This window comes from Lampris incognitus, chromosome 8 (genome assembly GCF_029633865.1).
Source record: "Lampris incognitus isolate fLamInc1 chromosome 8, fLamInc1.hap2, whole genome shotgun sequence".
Classification (NCBI taxonomy): domain Eukaryota; kingdom Metazoa; phylum Chordata; class Actinopteri; order Lampriformes; family Lampridae; genus Lampris; species Lampris incognitus.
The window spans coordinates 31524363-31541071 of record NC_079218.1 but is presented as its reverse complement, the minus strand read 5'-3'; the positions used below and the strand labels follow the sequence as shown (position 1 = coordinate 31541071).

Below are 16709 nucleotides of genomic sequence, written 5' to 3'. Positions count from 1 at the left end.
CTTACTTTGCCACTCTACTGCACGCCACTCTACCGGTGGCTTGCAGGAGGGCATTTCTGAATACAGAACTTGTCAAACCTTGAAGCAGATGGGCTACAGCAACAGAAGACCATGCCAGGTTCCAGGACCATGCCAGGTTGTCAGCTAAGAACAGGAAGATGAGGCAACAGTGGAAATGGGGTCACCAAAACTGGATGATTAAAGTTTGTAAAAATGTCACGTGGTCTTTTGAATCTCCATTTTTGTTGAGACATGCAGATGCTAGGGTCAGAATTTGGCATAAACAGCACCCATCTATTATTCCATTATGCCAAGGTGGTGTAATGGTGTAGAGAATGTTTTCTTGGGACACATTAGGCCTCTTAACACTGATTGAGCTTAATTTTCATTCCGCAGCATAACTGAGCATTGCTGCTGACCATGTGCATTCTTTATGGCCACATTTTTCAGTAGCTACTTCCAGCAGGATAATATACCATATCACCAAGCACATATCTCAAACTGATTTCACAAACATGACATAGCCTTCAGTGTACTCCAAAGGCCTGCATAATTAGTCCCCACATTTCAATCCAGTAGAACATCTTTGAGTTCAGGTAGATGGAGGTTTACCCCCAAACGTAAGGCTGACAAATTTGTAGGCACTTGGTGATGCTGTCAAGGTAGCATTGACCAAAATCCCTGTTTCGAGGACCTTGTTGAATCTATGCTGCAAAGAATTCAGGCTGTTCTGGAGACAAGAGAGGGTCCTACCCAACACTAGATAAGTGTACTTAAGAAAATGTAGATAAGTATATCTAAGGAAAAAGCCACTGAGTGTACATAGAATTCTGATATTCTAGTATACAAAGAATCAAAATCTTGTGTGTAACTGTACATTTATATGAATTGTATACATCTGTGTTACAGTGATTACTGAATTAGTGATTAGCAAGCAGCAGTATGGTTTCATGCCATGAAAGAGCACTACAGATGTGATGTTTGCTTTGAGAATGTTGATTGAGAAGTATAGAGAAGGCCAGAAGGAGTTACATTGTGTCTTGGTGGATTTAGAGAAAGCCTATGAGAGGGTACTGAGAGAAGTGGTGTGGTATTGTATGAGGAAGTCGGGAGTTGCAGAGAAGTATGTGGTAGTGGTGCAGGATATGTATGAGGGAAGTGTGACGGTGGTGAGGTGTGCGGTTGGAATGACAGATGGGTTCAAGGTGGAGGTGGGATTACATCAAGGATCTGCTCAGACCCCTTTCTTGTTTGCAATGGTGATGGACAGGTTGATGGACGAGATCAGGCAGGAGTCTCCGTGGACTATGATGTTTGCGAATGACATTTTGATCTGTAGCGAGAGTAGGGTGCAAGTTGAGGAGAGCCTGGAGAGGTGGAGGTATGCACTGGAGAGAAGAGGAATGAAAGTCAGTAGGAGCAAGACAGACTATATATGTCTGTCTTGCTCTCCTGTTATTTATCTATCTTTATCTCCATAAAACATGGCACTTACGGGTTACAGTCTCAGGACACATTGCAAATGACTGTTCCTAAAGTTCGGAGTTAGCTGGGCAAGGAGGCCTTTATGTTTTCTGCACCATCTGCCTGGAATAGCCTGCAGAATAGACTTAAACTCCAGGACTTGATTACTCTATCCGAATTTAAAGTTATGGTTAAGTCTATGGAATCTGAGTCTATTAGAAATTGTAAATGTTTCAATTGATAACAGGTTTTTATCTTTTCCCTTCATTTTTATGCTATTTTCCACTTTGAGCTATTCTGTTGTCTTCATATGAGTGTGTGCTGAAACTGGTGTACTGCTGCCATTCTTGGCCAGGTCTCTTTTGTAAAAGAGATTTTGATCTCAATGAGACTAACCTGGTGAAATAAAGGTAAATGAATATGCATGAATGAGTGGGAGGACTGGAATGGTGAGGATGCAAGGACTAGAGGTGACAAAGTCGTATGAGTTTAAATACTTGGGGTCATCTGTCTAAAGTAATAGGGAGTGAAAAAGAGTGCAGGCAGGGTGGAGTGGGTAGAGAAGAGTGTCAGGAGTGATTTGTGACAGAAGGGTACCAGCAAGAGTTAAAGGGAAGGTTTACAAGATGGTTGTGAGACCAGCTATGTTATATGGTTTGGAGACAGTGGCACTGATGAAAAGACAGGAGGCAGAGCTGGAGGTGGCAGAGTTGAAGATGCTAAGATTTTCATTGGGAGTGTTGAAGAAGGACAGGATTAGGAACGAGTATATCGGAGGGACTGCTCAGGTTGGACGGTTTGGAGACAAAGCAAGAGAGGCAAGATGGAGATGGCTTGGACATGTGTCGGAGGAGAGATGCTGGGTATACTGGGAGAAGGATGCCGAATATGGAGCTGCCAGGGAAGAGGAAAAGAGGAAGTTCAAAGAGAAGGTTTATGGATGTGAGAGAGGACATGCAGTTGGCTGGTGTGTCGGAGGAAGATGCAGAGGACAGGAAGAGACTGAAACGGATGATCCGCTGTGGTGACCTCTAACGGGAGCAGCCAAAAGTAGTAGTAGTAGCGTAGTACATTTGTGTTATAAGTGTACCATGTGAGCAACCCAAACCTGTTTGAAAACTTACTTGACCTACAAAACTAATTCTGATTTTGTTTCTCTCTCCTTTTTACAGACTGCGTGAGCGCGCAGTAAGGGAAATGTTGCACCTTCACTGCCCCCTGCTGGAGACAGAGGAATCTGCCCAGAGAGAGCGCTTCCTCATCGAGAGACTGCTGATCCCAGAACAGTGGATCCATGAAGCCAAGGCCATGCGTGCCCGCACGGAAGCAGACAAACACCAGGAGGCCCTGCACCTTTACAGGGCCGGCTACTGGAACCGCTGCCACAGGCTAATCATCCAGCATCTAGCCTCAGGTACACTTTCACTGTTTAACAGAATATAATAGAAAGGAATAGGACCACCTCTGCAGGCTGCTTATCCAGCCGGCTTGTTCAGTGCCCATGTATGAGGTATTACACTACCGTTCAAAAGTTTGGGATCACATTGAAATGTCCATATTTTTGAAGGAAAAGCACTGTACTTTTCAATGAAGATAACTTTAAACTAGTCTTAACTTTAAAGAAATACACTCTATACATTGCTAATGTGGTAAATGACTATTCTAGCTGCAAATGTCTGGTTTTTGGTGCAATATCTACATAGGTGTATAGAGGCCCATTTCAAGCAACTATCACTCCAGTGTTCTAATGGTACAATGTGTTTGCTCATTGGCTCAGAAGGCTAATTGATGATTAGAAAACCCTTGTGCAATCTTGTTCACACATCTGAAAACAGTTTAGCTCGTTACAGAAGCTACAAAACTGACCTTCCTTTGAGCAGATTGAGTTTCTGGAGCATCACATTTGTGGGGTCAATTAAACACTCAAAATGGCCAGAAAAAGAGAACTTTCATCTGAAACTCGACAGTCTATTCTTGTTCTTAGAAATGAAGGCTATTCCATGCGAGAAATTGCTAAGAAATTGAAGATTTCCTACACCGGTGTGTACTACTCCCTTCAGAGGACAGCACAAACAGGCTCTAACCAGAGTAGAAAAAGAAGTGGGAGGCCGCGTTGCACAACTGAGCAAGAAGATAAGTACATTAGAGTCTCTAGTTTGAGAAACAGACGCCTCACAGGTCCCCAACTGGCATCTTCATTAAATAGTACCCGCAAAACACCAGTGTCAACATCTACAGTGAAGAGGTGGCTGCGGGATTCTGGGCTTCAGGGCAGAGTGGCAAAGAAAAAGCCATATCTGAGACTGACCAATAAAAGAAAAAGATTAAGATGGGCAAAAGAACACAGACATTGGACAGAGGAAGACTGGAAAAAAGTGTTGTGGACGGATGAATCCAAGTTTGAGGTGTTTGGATCACAAAGAAGAACGTTTGTGAGACGCAGAACAAATGAAAAGATGCTGGAAGAATGCCTGACGCCATCTGTTAAGCATGGTGGAGGTAATGTGATGGTCTGGGGTTGCTTTGGTGCTGGTAAGGTGGGAGATTTGTACAGGGTAAAAGGGATTCTGAATGAGGAAGGCTATCACTCCATTTTGCAACGCCATGCCATACCCAGTAGACAGCGCTTGATTGGAGCCAATTTCATCCTACAACAGGACAATGACCCTAAACACACCTCCAAATTGTGCAAGAACTATTTAGAGCAGAAGCAGGCAGCTGGTATTCTATCGGTAATGGAGTGGCCAGCGCAGTCACCAGATCTGAACCCCATTGAGCTGTTGTGGGAGCAGCTTGACCGTATGGTACGCAAGAAGTGCCCATCCAACCAATCCAACTTGTGGGAGCTGCTTCTGGAAGCGTGGGGTGCAATTTCTCCAGATTACCTCAACAAATTAACAGCTAGAATGCCAAAGGTCTGCAATGCTGTAATTGCTGCAAATGGAGGATTCTTTGACGAAAGCAAAGTTTGATGTAAAAAAAATCTTATTTCAAATACAAATCATTATTTCTAACCTTGTCAATGTCTTGACTCTATTTTCTATTCATTTCACAACATATGGTGGTGAATAAGTGTGACTTTTCATGGAAAACACAAAATTGTTTGGGTGATCCCAAACTTTTGAACGGTAGTGTAGGTTAAGATTGAAGAAAAAGAGTAGACTTTAATAAAACTATTACTAGTAGTGGGTAAACAAAAAATGTACTCAAGTATAGTTACTTTATGATAATGTTTATAGGAGTAGAAGTAAAAGTAATAATAAAATATCTACTTGAGTATGAGTAAAAAAAAATCTCGTTAAAAAAAAAACTACTCAAGTACTGAGTAGCTTCATTAAATGGCAGCACGATAGCCCGGTGGTTAGCACTGATGCCTCACAGCAAAAAGGTCCTGGGTTCGATCCCCAGGCTGTCCCTGGTCCTTTCTATGTGGAGTTTGCATGTTCTCCCCTTGTCTGCGTGGGTTTCCTCTGGGTGCTCCGGTTTCCTCCCACCATCAAAAAGACATGCCTGTTAGGATTAATACTCCTGTCTGTGCCCCTGACCAAGACAATGGAAAGAAGCACTGGAGTTGGTCCCTAGGCGCTGCAGCTGCCCACTGCTCCTATACAATAGGATGGGTTAAATGCAGAGAACAAATTGATTGTAAGAATACAATTTGTTGTAAGAATACAATGTCCAATAAAGTGGCTTTCTTTTTTTTCTTTCTAAATGCAATTTATTATGTCAATGAGATTGCAAAACAGTTAACAAACGAGTCCTTCAAAAAGGAAGTAGTTGACCAGGTCTGTAAGACATACAGTAATTTTCCCAAGAACTTTGCATTTGTACATGTAACGTTAGTGGGGCAATTGTTTTTCTTTTTGAGAGTTTAATTATTCAGAATTCTTAAAAAAGAAAAAGAAAACAAGGAACACCCCACCTTTTGCGGCTGCGTGTAAAACAAAGGGGTAGGGCCGGGGGGTGGGGTGGGTGGGATTGGGCCCATAAAGCCCTGCAGAGAGTTGAGAGTTGTATGCAGGGCTACTGGGACACAAATATATTTTGTCTGGGACAATTCCGGGACAGTGAAAAAAAATGTCAAAGTAAACTTCGAAATAGGTGTTATTTGCAAAGTCATTAATTATGAGTATCTAGACGTTACTTTGTCGTTTTAATAATTTAATAAAAACGTGTGAACGGCGAAACTACAGAAGGCTTACGTTCTTACGGCACCTCACTATGGGGCAGTCAATCACCTGTTCGTGCAAATCATAGAATGCATTCTACGTCATCCACTCTGCCAGTGGCTGCTGCTTGACTCGCGCCAGTGCAACATTCATAGAGCCAGAGCGATAGACTATCATCAACGACAGTTAAAAGAAGAAGAAGAAAGAAATGCTGAGGTGGTTGAATAAACAGCCCCCTGATGCAAGCCCCAATACTGCCGACTCCCGAAACGACTGTCGACTCCCAAAACTCCCGAAACTAATATTCATATGTTTAATAAAAGAATAAGTATTTTAAATTTATATGGTGGACCAGAGTCCATGGTGTGATGATTAAGTGACAAAAAAGGATCAAATTATATGTATTCTGCATAATTGGGGGGGCGACGACAAGAATTAAAATTTGGGACACTGTTGGTTATATCCGGGACAATACAAAGTAGAATTCGGGACAGTTGTGGGACACTGAGGAAAAAAGTCAATTTCGAGCCCTGGTTGTATGATCGGCTGAGAATACCACCGGGTCCAGCTTTTATCTTATTCTAATTTTATGGTAATAGTTTTTCCATTTCTCTTTTGTTGCAAAGTTTTAGAGTTTGCCAAAAGTCGTTTCACTACTTATTGTACTTGTACATGAAGTATGTGACAAACTTTTGAATCTTGAATCTACAAAAGCGCAAAAGAATTAACACACAAAACCTATACATTCCACACGCACTTCCAAGTTAAAATTGTTTGCAGACTGTAAAGATTAGGGACACCTTGTATGTAAATGTGCAAAATAAATGTAGCATACCAACAAAATACACTCATCTAGGGTTTAGTTGTTTTTCTGTACGATTAATACACTGTGATTTTGTCCCTCTCATCCTCCCATAGACTGTATCATCAACGACAACCATGATTACTTGCTGGAGTTCCTTGAGGGCCTGGCCGTGCCGGAGCGCAGCACAACCATCCAGGACTGGGACACGGCTGGTAGGGTCTACCTGGATTACATCAGAGTCATAGAGACACTCCAGGACATACAGCAGGTTAGTGTGTCTGGAAGAGGCTTTGGAAGTTTAAGTGTTAGTATTTGAATGAGGAACATGGAATTCCAAGCTTACCTTACACGAGTCATAGAGTAAACACTGGGAGATTGTTGCGTCAGGGTGATCCAGTGGTGCCAACTGTTTCGATTTATCCGTAGTAGCTACAGATTTGACCTTCTGCTACGAGAAAGGTCATAAACGCTACGTTTTTTTCTGGATCCCCCCCCACCACCACCGCCGCCATTTATCTACCAGTCCCATGGCAGGCAGGACTAATCACGACCACGAGAGTTCAATAACAGCACAATGTAAGCCGTTGTTTTCTCTAGCAAGAAGAAGAACCTGTGTGAGTTTCGCGAGAAAATTAAATGCAGTGCCAATAAAGAAAGTTAGGACTTGCCACCAAAAGTTTAGAGATGAGTATTCTAAACTATTTTCGTTTATCAAGCCAAGTAAACTCTCTGATTTTTCTGTGTATCGCAAGTACTGCAGATGTGACATTTCCAAACACGGTGGGTTGACCGATTTAAAAGAGCACAATAAAACCATCAAACATGGCAGATATGCGAAGGTCGTCAGAGGTAACAAATCAATTGACGGATTTTTCACTGATCAAAGTGAGTGTAGAATTATCAATGCAGAGACGTTATTTACCAGTTTTATTATAGAGCACAATTTACCTATCGCCGTTTCAGATCACATAGGTCACCTTGTTAAAGCTGCGTTTCTGGACAGCAAAATCGCCTCAAAGTATGCATGTGCAAGAACCAAGACAACTGCTATAAGACGAGCCTTGGCAGCTACATCGACGGCTGACTTGGCCACTGTGTTAAAAGTCAAAATTTTCTCACTTACGACTGACGACAGCAATGATAAAGATGCACAACTATATCCAGTTGTTGTATGCTATTTGAATGAAGAAGTACGTAGAGTCGTGACTCAACTTCTTGCATTACCTGCATGTGAAGAGATCCAGTCAAGAGTCCTGTTAAATGTTTTACCTGAGTCACGTGAGTGAAGGTAGTTAGTTGTGTTGTTGATTAAATGGAGTACGCTCCGAGTAGAGCTTCACCTGTTGTAACTTTTTCACAACATAACGGGGATATTTCAAAGTGCATGGGGTCTATTCCTACATCAGTTTCACCACATGTAGTAGTACCATGTAATTCCAATGGAGGGAAGAAGGGTGAAACTGATGTAGGATTAGATGCCATGCATTTTTAAATACGGCAGGTGGTCTTTATTATTTTTCAAATATGAAAAATTCTACAGGTCCAGGAACACTTGTTAAGATAGACGTCATCGTGAACACTAGTACATACCAACAACAAAACAATGCACCCCCCACCCCTTCCCAATGAGCTTACAAGATTTCCATTTTCATTTAAATTTTAACTTTAGAATGCAATTCACTTATGATCATCTGTATATATGTACACATATCATATAATGAAATATTAAGTGTTTATAGACATGTTTTTACAGTTTAAAGCATTTTTAATCATGAAAAAACTGGTTTAAGCAGGTGGTTTTAATGTTGTGGCTGATCGGTGTAAATACTGATCTAATGTCATCTAATAGTCTATGGGGAATGCCCTGTTAAAGTGATGGTTCACCCACCCTAAAAAAAATGTTAGCTTTTCTCTGACCTTGGAAAATTGTCTAACGGCATCTAATTTAAAGGAACAGTGATGTGCTTTTCAAAGCCTTGTAGTGGAGCAAGTATACAGTAATTGAACGTACAGTACTTGTTGTAGTAGTTCTAGCCTAACTCACCGACTTGTTTGACCCTTTCAAATACACATATGAAATGAATAACAATAACAATAAATCAATGACAATACATTTAGTTCAATTGTAAGTCTCTTATTGTCAGAAGGAATTAAACAATTGGCACTGTTGTGATACCCCAAATCAATTAACCTTGAGACACCTTCAAGTCGGTGGCGCAGTGGTTAGCGCGATCGCCTCACAGCAAGAAGATCCTGGGTTCGGGTAGTCCAACCTTGGTGGGTCATCCCAGGTCGTCCTCTGTGTGGAGTTTGCATGTTCTCCCCGTGTCTGTGTGGGTTTCCTCCGGGGGCTCCGGTTTCCTCCCACAGTCCAAAGACATGTAAGTCAGGTGAATCGGCCATACTAAATTGTCCCTAGGTATTAATGTGTGTGTGTATCGGCCCTGCGATGGTCTGGCGGCCTGTCCAGGGTGTCTCCTCGCCTGCTGCCCAGTGACTGCTGGAATAGGCTCCAGCATCCCCGTGACCCCGAGAGCAGGATAAGCGGTTCAGATGATGGATGGATGGATGGACACCTTCAAGTCCACAAGACAGTTTCACATCTACAGGCTTGACAAAGGGAGTGGAACGGAAGTCCCATGCTACATTTTGTCGTGAATTCGATTGTTGTCTTAGTTGTATTTAGTTAAATGATATCTCAGCCCACACTTATGTGAAAGAAAATAAGATGTGTGGTCCTGTTAATTCTACTTAAAAGAAATGGGTTTAAATGTGGGTTTTCCTGCCTTATTTCTTGTGTATTCCATTGCTGGGGCCTTATTCATACGATAATGTTTGTGTGCCCAGATGGAGAACGCTGGATATGAACTGGAGCGCCTCTACACTGACGTGACATCGCTCTGCAGCCGGATTGAACTCCTGCCTTGCTCCACTGCCAAAGATCGCCTGGCCCAATCAGGTAAGATCACAACAGGACTTTTTAGTGGAGTAATAATACAAAAGTAATACACCAAAGGAAAATGCAAGCAGTCTTCCATAAAACCAGGAACAATATCTTCTAGTGGTGTTTTTTTTCCTTTTCTTTTTTTTTCTACATGTAAAAAATACAGTTGAATTTCTGGCACAATCAGATAGGAGCACAACAGTGTTTTTGTTTTGAATTTTCAGCAAGGAATTAGGCGCTGTATGCATCTAAAAAAATTCTGTTTCAAGCACTTGATTTAATCAGTGTGGGCAGTAAAGGTGGATAAAGATACCCTTAAACTAAGCTCCCACACACTTTAAAAATCTCAGTATGTATAATTTTGTGTATAATCAAGATCCAACCCTTTCAGTAGGTCATAAGATACAGTGGAAGGATGGATTTCTGATCTGTTAATTTTAAAACACATTCATGGGCTCAAGTCCATGAATACTGGGATCGCATCCAGCGCTTTACCTGTGCCCCCATCCATAGGGTTAGTGGCTGTGTCAGGAAGGGCATCCAATGTAAAATTTTGCCAAATCATTATGCAGATTGACAAGATCATACTGGATCGGTCAAGGCCTGGGTTAACAATGACCGCCTTTGGTGCCCTCACAGGGTACCGATGGAAACTATAAAATCTGCTGTGGCGACCCCTGAAAAACAGAACAAGCCGAAAGAAGAATTTAAAACATTGCCATTAAATTTTCTATGTGGTTGGCTTTTCCCCTGCAATTTAGCTCAGTATTTTGCTTCCTAGGCTTCAAAATACAGTTGAGAAAAATTCTTTTTCTGTTGTGATGTAGATATCTGCCTTTCCTGCTTCATTAGAGGAGGATGACTGTTTACATAGTACAACTTAAAGAAAGTAGGCAGAAAGAAAAGAATCAAGAACCAAAGTCTTGGTGATCATTCAGGGGCTTTTTTTTCTCTCGCAAATGCGAGACTGGCATTGATGTTTCTCTTGCTAAGCAGGGGTTTCTGCCTTGCTACTCCCCTTAAATCCTATTTTGCCCAGTCTCTTTCATATTGGCTGAGACTAGAGAGGCCTGCAGTTCTTTGTATGTTATCTAGGATCTTTTGTGACTTCCTGGATGAGTTGTTTTTGTGACCTTGTAGAAATTTTGGCAGGCTGGCTGCTCCTGGGACGATTCACTGCTGTTCTACGTGGTCTCCATTCGGAGATAATCGCTCTCACTATGGTTTGTTGGCGTCCCAGAGCCTTAGAAATGGTTTCATAACCCTTTCTATACTGATATATTTCAACAACTTTTTTTCTCATCCCTTTTGGAATTTGCTTTAATCGTGGCATGGTATGCTTCTAGATACCTTGTGGTGACTACTGCCCTCTGATGGTAAGGTTCAGTATCAGTAGGGTTTAGATTAAACAGGGCTGGCTGCGTTTGGTCAGGTGAATCTAATAATTCCATTTAGGTAATTTGTTGATTTATGAACTATGAGGCAGGTAGTTTTTCCACACAGGGTCAGTTAGTATTGGATAACTTTGTTCCTTAAATAAATGAAATAATAATTTTAAAAAATGTATTATGTTTACTCAGGTTCCCTTTGGCTAGTTTTACATTTTGTCTAAATATCTGAAACCATTCAGTGTGACAAATATGAGAAAATCAAGAAGGGGCAAATACTTTTTCATTGCACTGTTTGTCGGTCATCCATATCTGCAAATAATTGCTTAAAGAAGTGTGTTTTCAGTTTCGGGACAGCAATGAAATGAAAAATCTGTATCGGCCGAAATTACTGTGGAAATTATTGGTTATCGGTTTTTGGCAAAAGTTTCAGTATCGTGCATCCTTACCTTCCACACATGCCTACTGTTCCCACAGACCCACAGACTTGTCACTTAATCAAACCCCCTCCTTCCTCTCCCCTTCCATCACCCAGAGATGGCCAAGCGAGTGGCCAACATCATGCGCGTGGTGTTGAGCCTGCAGCAGGGAGGCGACAGTGGGTCAGACTCCCTCCACATACCCCTGGCTCAGCTGGCCCCGCACGTCAGCTGCCTGCCCATGCCTGAGGACTACACGCTAGAGGAGCTGCGTGGCCTGACTCAAATGTACCTCAGGCAGCTCATCGTCAGCTAATGAATTTGTGGGCGTAATCTTAATTTGGGGAATGTTCTGTTTAAAATAAAACAACTCTGCTAAACTATGCGTGGGCAGCTTATTGTATGTCAACAAGGCATAATGCTATAGGTTTTCTAGCATTTTTTTTCCAGGATGGAAATAAAGAGGGCTAATATTCTCAGTTACGCATATCAAACTTTAATTTGGGTTTAATCGTTTTGGGTTGCTCAATATTTATGAAACAATTGATGTTTAAATGGCTATGACATCTTTTGATTAAGGAGCAACCAAATAAAAAGATAAAATAAAAAAACTACACGGTGTCTCTTGGCCAAATGCATTACATCACTATCGGTATGTTTTACTGCAGCATCAAGAGAGTTGTGTTGGCCAAACACTCCGCTCACATGTCCTGAAAAGGACAGGCGACTGAAAATGAATGTGGTGGAGGTTAGTGGACTCAGGAGTCTTACCTACAGTACTATTCAATTTATCAAACCGATTAAATTTACACATTTGCTAAATGGGGATTAATTCCATTGGGCTGTACATTTGAGAAGGGGACAGACTTCAGCTGTGCTGTGCTATTTCAAAACTTAATTTTTCCTGTGTTGAATGGCTTATTTAAATCATTGCGCTTTGTGTGAGTTTGATTTTTATAAGTTTGAGTTTTAAATTAAAGAAATACGTTAAGATCCTCAGAATGTGTGAGTGCTTTGTACTTCTATATAACCATTGCAGAATGTGTTTTCAGACATGTGACTAATTTGGCAGTTTTGTTTCTTGAAAATACTCCCCGCTTGTATGTTGTCAGCCAAATGGGTATGGTCGTTTTCTTCTTTTTTTTGGTGTGTGTGTGTGTGTGTGTGTGAGAGAGATCCCCCCCCCTTTTTTTTTCTTTGTACTTAGACCATGACACGAGTGTGTTTTTAATTGTAAGCCGTCATTTAACATTTGCCTGTAATCTAAGGGCTTTGCTTATTGGCTGGCATGGACAAAATGTCTCAGAATCTATTCTTTTCTTATGGAAGGGGGTCAAAACTGTAGCATTGTTACCAAAAAAGTCAAATGGCTTATCATGTAATAGCAAAGACATTTCTTTAACTGCAGCAAGGCGCACACAATGCAGTTTGTCAATATGTGAATAAAGAAAGGTCTATGTGGCTATAAAAGACTCAGTTTAGTAATCTTGGTCTTGTACAAAGAAAGGCTTAAATGTAGTTCTTTAATTTTTTTTTTCTTTGAATACAGGAGATGACTCAGAGGATACATTGTAAATTGCAGAAGGGTCTATTTTTGTAGTTCTTTTTCTATTTGTTTTGGATGTAAATCTGAATGCATGCATCCCCTGACAGAGAAGTACCAGTCTTGCACTGTTGTGATTTGGAAACTAGATGTGAGTTTTTTACCGTTAAGCTTTTCAGTGCAAAGTACTAATGAGTTTTATTTCAAAATGGTGCATCTATGGTATGAAAAATGAAATTCCTTTACAAAAATAATTGGCATCCAAGTATAGTCATTTAGTTATCAAATATTTCAAGACCTCTGCATGTGCAAAAATGGGAACATTTCAGAGGACGCCATCACCTATATTGCTTAAATATCCAAACATGAAAACCATGTAACTGTTGTTGCTGTTTGCATTTTGGAATCAAACCCTTATTTGCTGATCAGGAGTGATTGGTTGTTCGTCCTTTTGTTGTAGATAAACCAACTGTTATTATAAGTAAACTTTCATTGCATTTTCCACACTGATTTTGTCACTGAACATAACTCCTGTTTGAGAAACATGGTGTATCTATTTAGGCAAGTTATTGATTTTGTGTACACGCTCCCACATTTATTGATGATGCTAATGATGTTTTTAATAAAGTAAACTGAAATAAGCACGTGTTAATTCACATCATTTGACTTTGAAGTACCTCACCAAAATGATTGGTTCCTGTGTACTTGGAAAGTACAGGGTCTCTGCTTATAGTTAAGCACCTAAAACAATGTACTTAGCCTCTCTACATGAATACATAGTCCTCTGTATGTTCATCTGTGCAATGTTGAAGGTAGAAGGTCACAGAGAGCAGCATCTCATAACTACTGTTTGGAAGGTATTCATTCACTGGTACTGTGTTCAGCATTATTATTATTATGTTTGGAGTTTTCCCCCTTTTTCTCCCCAATTGTATCCGGCCAATTACCCCACTCTTCCGAGCCATCCTGGTCACTGCTCCACCCCCTCTGCCGATCTGGGGAGGGCTGCAGACTACCACATGCCTCCTCCGATACATGTGGAGTACACGTCGAGCCGCTTCTTTTCACCTGACAGTGAGGAGTTTCGCCAGGGGGACGTTGTGTGGGGAAGGATCACGCTTTTCCCCCAGTTCCCCCTCCCCCCTTCGCAGGTGCCCCTGACCGACCAGAGGAGGCGCTAGTGCAGCGACCAGGACACAAACCCATATCCTGCTTCCCACCTGCCGACACGGCCAATTGTGTCTTTAGGGACGCCCGACCAAGCCAGAGGTAACATGGGGTTTCGAACCGGAGAGCCCTGTGTTGGTAGGCAACAGAATAGACCACTACGCTACCCGGACGCCCTGTGTTCAGCATATTTGTATTCCTGTTTTTGAGGGTTCCCCATCCTAAACATAGCATTCTCTTAAATTGCTTTAAGAAGCCACCCTCTGGTGTGTGCCACAAACTAGAAATCTATTAAACATTTTCAAACTAGCTAAACTAAAAGAAGGGGCTGAAAGACATTGTTCTGGCAAGTTTTTCAAAGCTCAATCTGTTATAACTTTTTTTTTTTTGGTTTTGTTTCCCAATTAAACAATATGCTACCTAAATATAAACTTGCATGATTGTAGATGGGCACCTTATATCATTGGCTACTGTAGTTGGAACCTTTCTGGCAATAAATAGTCTTCAACAGCTGCATGTCTTTATGCATGTCCAATAATCCAGGTAAGGAAATCACAAAGCTGAATCAGTTCATCTGGCCACATTCATTGAGAGAAATATTTCATCACTCATCTAAGAGACCGCTTTCACTTAGATGAGTGATGACATGTTTCTCTCAATAAACATGTCCAGATGAACTGATTCAGCTTTCTGTGAACTTTGGTCTGTGCATCAGTAGATACCTAGTAGCATTGGTCTGTGCCTAAAACAATAATTGGAGGTTCTTCAATTAATTTAAACAATTACTTAGGGGGCCCCCAACATCATGTAGCTTGGGTTCTGCATGAATAGAGCCTACTGGTAGGAGCTTGGGTCAGTTGAGACTATTTCAGCCTTCCACAACAGTTATATATAACTACTTCAAAGATTTTGACAGTTCATTCTGTATTGAAGTTTGCCCCCAATTTTTCAGGGGTTCTGTAGCCCAGGGCACTTGTCCCCCTTGCCTGTAATCCAGCAAAGATTTGATCGTGGGTTTAGGGCATTGTAACTGATACCCTGCCATTCACATGTTTGTGATTTAAACAAGGAACATAATATCTGATTTCATTTATGAGTACACCTTTTTATAGGAAAGTTGCAAACTAATTACTTTTTCCTCAGCAAAACGAGATACATTTGAGATAGGGCACTTGAACACTTGTTATGCCAGTTAGGGCTGTTCAGTGATCGGTATTATGGTGATGCAGTCCCATGTAGCTCCCAGGTGGGAATGAGTGAATGGTCATAAAGGGGTTGTTCTGTCAAGCAAATATTAGACTAACACCTACATGTGCCTACATAACACTAAAACTTTGTCAGCTTCTCAGTTAAATATAGCGTTTGGTGGAAAAGTTATGGCAATTGGTATGTTTGAAAGAAAACAATCAACTGCCGTGTTAGTCAAGGGGAAGAAGGCCTTCATTTAGTGACTTAATTAATTAATCAAGTGCCTGTCGCCTCTTGTGTCTACTGTACAAGCAGTGTTTGAATCTTGTTACATTTGAATTGGACAAGTGCTACCACATATCCCTTAATTAGTAAACAGCAACCCCACTGATGTATTTTTAAAAAATTTAAAACCCTTGCTGGGTAACATGGAGTAGCCTCATCTTTGTCACACTATCAATCATGGAAGCCTTAATTCGAGACCCTTATTTCTTTACTTCTGTCATATGAATGCAAGGTGTACAGGTAAACAGGAATTGCTAATAAGTCAGGGAGACATAGCTTTGGCTTTGAAAGTATATCAGGGAAAAATAGCCTACATTTTAAGCTCATTACTGTCTCATTTTAAGTTATAAAAACTGCTATTTGTTGTTTTCAACGCATGTACTCAAGGCCGGCGCAAGGCATATGTGAACTTAGGGCCCTGCAGCCACATGCAATCACTTGAGTAACAAAGAGGTTCTGGGACGTCAGGAACCAGGAGGGGGCCCAATGTCAAATTCTGCTTTGAACCCCAAAAAGGCTTGGACTGACCCTGTATGTAGTTGTATGACAAGAAATTATCCGAAGTGATAAGCTGCCAATGTGCCATTGGCAGCTGATCATCTATTTTGTAATTATAACTAAATCATGACAATAGACAAATACCCCCCCCCCAAAAAAATTGCTCTGTTAGCGATCACGTGTTTTTGAATTTTTGAATGTCGCACCGCTCCCTTCCCCATGGGTTGTTGTGCACGTGATGTGCATGACAAGGAAGTAAATGGTATGTCCTTTCTCGAGTAGCTTTATTGACAGCTGCTGATTGCTTATGGCATGAAACAGGCTTGTACTGTCTCATAAAGAATTTACTTGACTCACTGGATTTTATATATATATATATATATATAGTATAAATGTTAAAGTGTAACACTCGAGATAAAACTTTTTTTTTTCAGTTAATACTTACGCATTGACTTGGTTAGCAATTTTCTGCCATGCCAGCTCACGTTCTTTTGCCCCTGCTCCTTTATTACTTTTTTTTCTTAAATGTATACTCATATTCAGCATACACATTCATTAGTATTCCTAACTCCAGTGGGAGAAGTAGTATGACCTTTCTTTCTCTCCGGTTGCCATGGTGAATCATGATATTGGAGCTCCATTGATGATGATGGCTTTTTATAGTCGTCACACATGTGCTTAACTAAGAGTGAATATATTCAAAGTTGATTGAACTAACTCAGATCAGCTGAGTTGACCGAATACTTTGGCATCTCTGAATTAGTCAACCCAGAGTTTATGTTTAAACTCAGAGTTTGTAAAACCTGCTTTCTGAAACAGGCCCCAGGACCTGAAGTGGG

At 41.1% G+C, this 16709-nt stretch overlaps 1 protein-coding gene across 1 annotated transcript in view; it reads left to right on the top strand.

The window, feature by feature from the left end:
- The window catches only part of nup98 (nucleoporin 98 and 96 precursor), an 83708-nt gene extending 70341 nt beyond the window's left edge, over positions 1 to 13367 (top strand). Inside the window, exons 32-35 of the mRNA XM_056284494.1 lie at positions 2637 to 2878; positions 6552 to 6706; positions 9286 to 9397; positions 11306 to 13367. Of these exons, the coding sequence (XP_056140469.1) occupies positions 2637 to 2878; positions 6552 to 6706; positions 9286 to 9397; positions 11306 to 11505 (709 nt within the window). The 3' untranslated portion in view covers positions 11506 to 13367. The remainder of the gene's footprint in view (positions 1 to 2636; positions 2879 to 6551; positions 6707 to 9285; positions 9398 to 11305) is intronic.
- The last annotated feature ends 3342 nt before the right edge of the window (positions 13368 to 16709 follow it).